A 4858-nucleotide genomic window follows, 5' to 3' on the forward strand; every position below is an offset into this window, starting at 1 on the left:
GGAGGCCACGTACTCCCGGGAGACGTCACTTTCAGTGCCTTTGGGCATATGCCCAAAGTCTTCCTCTTTAAATGATGGGCCCGGTATTACTTCCATGGGCAAATGGGAAATAACGAATGATCAAAACTTTGAGAGGGCACCCCCTTGGTACACCCCACTTTTACATGGTGTCCAGCACCCCCCACACTGCTGGTCCCTGTCTCCTGGAGTCTTCCTTTGACTGGGGGGGGGGGTCGCTGCTGGGGGCCCCACCCCCTTCCTCGGAGCGGGCCTGCACTGAGAGCACGTTCTGGACTCCTGGGCCATGCCTACCTCCGTGGTTCCCTCCCAAGACCAGTGAGTCCTTCTAGAGAGAACACCGCAGGGCATGGCAGTGCTCCAAGGGACGTCTGACGGTGGGAGTGCTGTGGAGTGTTCACACGAGGCCACGCACACACAGGCATCCATGTGCACACACAGCCCAGGGTGTAAACTCAGCAGGGTGTAGTCGAGGTCTCTGGGAAGCCTACAGTGACCTGAGTTTTCTGTTTCTTTTTAAAAGGTTTTTGCAATAGAGTGAGTGCTCACCAGAAACAGAGAGGGAAAGTGAGAAACCACTCCTGGGGTGGGGGGAGGGCCATACCCCAACACCTTCTCCTCCGTTCTTTTCTCCAGATTTTGAGCAGTATGCACACGTGCCCAGAGTGATTTTCAAGCCACTGGGTCCAGGACTCAAACAGTAGTTGGCCATGTAGGAGCCTAGCACCTTAACCACCACGCCCTGCTGTCACCCCCCCCTTTAGTTTGCTATAGGATGTGTGCACACATCACAGGGAAAATAAGAAAGCACTCCCCAGGGGTGGGCACTCCAGGCTCTTCTCTTCCATTCTCCTCCTGCAATTTCGGGCACGCACACATGCTTGGGATGATTTTTCAGCCATCAGGTCTGGAACGCAAACTGCACAGCCAGCCAGGCGGGTTCTAGCTGCCTTAATCTCCACACCACCTGCTCGCCCTCAAACTGTCTTTCTTTTTAAATATTTATTACTATTATTATTTTTTAATTTGACCAGAGAGAGGCATAGAAAGGGAAAATGAGGAAGCAAGCTGTCAGTTCTGGGACTCGAACCGTGGTTAGCCATACCCTTAACCACCACACCACCGGCCCCTCCATTTTCCGAAGTGCCATGTCCCCAGCAGACCCTGCCACTGGGAAGCGGGGGTGGCGTGGGGGCTGAGACTCACATGCCTGGGCTGGGCTCCTGCACGCATGATGGGCCCGTCAGCCACAGTGCACTGTGGGCTGAGCTTCGTGCCTGTCACACTCGTGTGTAAGTCCTAAGCCCTGGTGTGGCTGCACTCAGAGACAAGACCGTTAGGGGAATAACTAAGGTCAGGTGAGGTCACGAGGGTGGGGCCCTGACCAGATGGGCTACTGCCCTTGTAAGAACCAGCTCTCTCCCTTCCCGCTGTGAGGACACAGCCTGGTCTCCCCTGAAGCTCTGGGCCCTAAGCCACCTGAATCTAGCAGAGGCCCTAGAGGCCCTCACCAAGAGCCTGGCTATGTCAGCACCTGCTCGCGGACTTCGGACTCCAGACTGTGTGAGCTCGCCCCCAGCCTGGGACATTTGTCACTTAGCAGGACTGGCTTCACAGAGAGCGGGGCAGAGCTCGGTGCAGGTGGCCGCATCCCTGAGTTTACACAGGTTCGTGGTCCGCAGACGGTGGGTGGGGCTGAGCTCTGCCAGGTAGGGGCACAGTGCGCCCGACAAAGCCTGGCAGGATTGGCAACAAACACGCCCAAGACAGGAACAGCGACAGTTCCTCAAACCCAGCCCAGGAGCTGCAGAGGGAGCCACGCCCCCACAGATAGATCAACCACGGATGCCCCAACCAACCATTTCCCATGTCCAGCAAATGGTCAGGGTGTCAGGTGCTGCTCTGTGGCTGGGCTCCATGGAGAGGGATGGATGAACCTCCGGGGCTGCTTCTCACAGGCAGACAAACTTCAAAAAGCTCAGGGAAAACATGAATCAAAGTATGAATTTATTTTGGTGCAAAAATTTTTGAAAAAAATTAAAATTTCCTATAGGATGCATGTGCTTGCTGGAGACAGGGAGGATCCCCTAGGATGGATGACTGCGGCCACAGTCCATGAACGCACACGTGCCTGGTGTATCTGTCAAAGCCCGACTGGGAATTGAACCGTGCAGTTGGCCATGTGGGATCTAGCTGCCTTCACACCACCTGGCTGGCCTCCCAAATAGTTGTTCATAATGAAGACCTCATGTCAGTAACTCACTCCTGCAAAGGCAGGGCCCCCTCTCAGGCTGGGTCTCTCCCAAGACCCGGCGAGCCCTGGCAAAGTATCAGACGTAAATTTGTGAATGTGCCTCCCCACCACTGGTCTAAGCCTCTGGCCCCCAATCACTCCCACCTCTGTGCTGCAGAAGGACAAGCGCTGTGGACAGGAAGGGGGAACCGGGCGCTGGACATGGGTAGGCAGTGCAGGTGGGAGGGCAGTGGGCAGACAGGGTGCGGGGCCACACTGTGGACCACCGCAGCCTGGGACTCGGCCTGAGTCTGGTGGCCAGAGAGACACGGTCAGGGATGTGAGCTTCATCGGAAGGTCTGGTTCTTTGAAGGGGGACACTAGACCAAAGCAAGAAGGTCCTTTCAGACAGAGCTGAAGGCCCGAGTTTGCCGGTCTTTGGCTCTGATTTTTTCTTGGCCCTGATTTTTCATTTATCTTTTGGTTTTTGTCACAGAGCTAAAGTGCCCGCTGGAATCAGAGAAAGGGAAAGCGAGAAACCACACCCCAGGGGAATGGCCATGTCACAATCCCGTCTCCATTCACTTCTTGAGATCTTAGGCACCCACATGTGCTCGGTATTTTTTTTTTTTTTTTTGAGATTTTGGCTATAGTGCACATGGGTTCGTCAGAGAGAAAGTGAGAAGCCACCCAAAGGGGGATGGCCACACCACAAACCCCTTCTCCTCTTGGGGTTTCGGGCACGCATGCACATGTAAATTTCAACCCACCAGGTCCAGGACTTGAACTGTGGTCGACAATGTGGGAGTCCAGCACCTTGACCACCACACTTGCTGGCCCCAGATCTGCCAACTTTTGATGAGAAGTTTTGAGGTAGACTGCCTCATGTTTTAGAGCAAAGCCGGTCTAACAGACACACTCTGCCCCCTTGGGAAGCTGCTCCTCAACGACGCAGGCCCCTCCCCACTTTCATAGGGTCTGGTGCCCCCCCCCAAGGCTTCAGGGCCCCATCTGGCTGGTGCCGTGGGCCTCCCAGAAAAGCAACAGCTTTGCCATGGGCTCAAGGGCTGTAGGTTCCCCCACAGCCCTCCGACGTTGGACTAGTCCAGCGGCCCCTGAGGGCCTGGGACGCTCGAGAGGGGTAGTCAGATGTGCCAACCCTCGGTGGGAGTGGGCAGAGACCGCCAGCTCCCTCCACGTCTTCCCTCTCGGGTCTTTCTGCCTTGAGATGACCTCTGGGATCCCTGTTGATAATGACCAGCAGCCCACCAAACCCGGGCTTAGCCGGGTCCCAGGCCCACAGAAGGCCCACGAGGAACTGGAGTGGAGGGTGGTTCGGGGATCTCGGCCCCATCGGCTGGGTTGATCAGGTTCAGGCTTCTTGTCCAGCACCCAGGCCCTCCAATGCTGGCCGTGCCCTCCCGGGGCACAGCCCGTACCCTGAGCAGCTCCTGAGAGCTGTGTGCACCTGTACCACCGATGACGAAAATGAGGCTTGACTGGGCCAGGGGGCCTGAGGCCAGAGACCCCCGGCAGGGCCCACTGTGGGGTGAAGCGGGGCTCCTGGTCTGTTGCTTCCACCAGAAGGAAAGCGCCTCCGTTCAGACCCTGTGGAGTCACCCTACGACCCAGGGGTTGGATGGTGTCCACCTCTGTCCTGACTGCCTCCCCTTCCCCCACCACACCCGATCGGTTGCTTGGGCACCCCCTTCCCTAACAGAAAACTCACGTCTCGGAGAGGGCACGGCTGGCAGGTAGGCGGGGGCAGACTCCTGGTACCTGCCAGTCTGACCTATGCTCCTTCCGTGAAGACCACGCTGACCCTGGTGCTTTACAAGGTGGCCCATAGGAAGGTACCCGGTGTTTCTACTGGGAGTGGGCGCCCTGGGCAGGCTGGCCTGTGGTCCTGACCACCTGAGGGCCTGGTGGTGAGGCTGCAGGACAGGTTGGGGGGCTGCCGGCCTGGCCTCCAGCAGACCCCGCCCCAGGCCACCCAAGCGCCTCTCCGGCACGGAGGTTCATGGGGCCTGGCACCGCTGACATGAGCCTGGGAACCCAGCAGACTCGCTTTATTCTAATCCTTCCTGTCCCCAGGGCCACCCAGGCAGAGGCAGGACAGGCTGCTGGCACAGTTCAGGGACACAGAGCCACACACTCGAGTCCCCTGTGGTCTGAGGCTCATGGGAGGGAGGCAGGTCTGTCAGAGCCCACATCCTGGGGTCTGGCCGAGCCGGGCTGCGTGCATGAACTCACCAGAGTCGCACTCTCGGCAGTGACCTTGGAGGGAGGGCCGGGTGGAGGTCCCCCCTTTACCACTTGGCTGACACTGTGAGTGACAAACTCAGATGCCCCCAAATGGGCCTGGGCCAAGAGGGGAGCTGGGTTTTTCCAACAGACTTGAGAACATAACGCGACCAAGGGGACGGGCCGGGAGGAGACCAATACGAAAGTCTCGCGCGCACCACACTAGCAGACACGCACATGCCATGAGGATGCACACAGTGGGCACGCACACACATGGCCACGCACATACCACGTGGCTACACATACTCCATGGACACGCACACACCAGAGTGTCGGTGGTAAAAAGGCAAGACACTCACACGA

General features: G+C 57.8%; 1 protein-coding gene across 1 annotated transcript in view; it reads right to left on the minus strand.

Moving 5' to 3' along the window:
* Nucleotides 1–2998: 2998 nt before the first annotated feature.
* Nucleotides 2999–4858, minus strand: part of PRR5 (proline rich 5) — a 44749-nt gene continuing 42889 nt past the window's right edge. Inside the window, exon 11 of the mRNA XM_027766752.1 lies at nt 2999–4858. Coding sequence (XP_027622553.1) covers nt 4851–4858 — 8 coding nt within the window. The 3' untranslated portion in view covers nt 2999–4850.

This window comes from Tupaia chinensis, unplaced genomic scaffold, assembly GCF_000334495.1.
Source record: "Tupaia chinensis unplaced genomic scaffold, TupChi_1.0 Scaffold143651_1, whole genome shotgun sequence".
Classification (NCBI taxonomy): domain Eukaryota; kingdom Metazoa; phylum Chordata; class Mammalia; order Scandentia; family Tupaiidae; genus Tupaia; species Tupaia belangeri.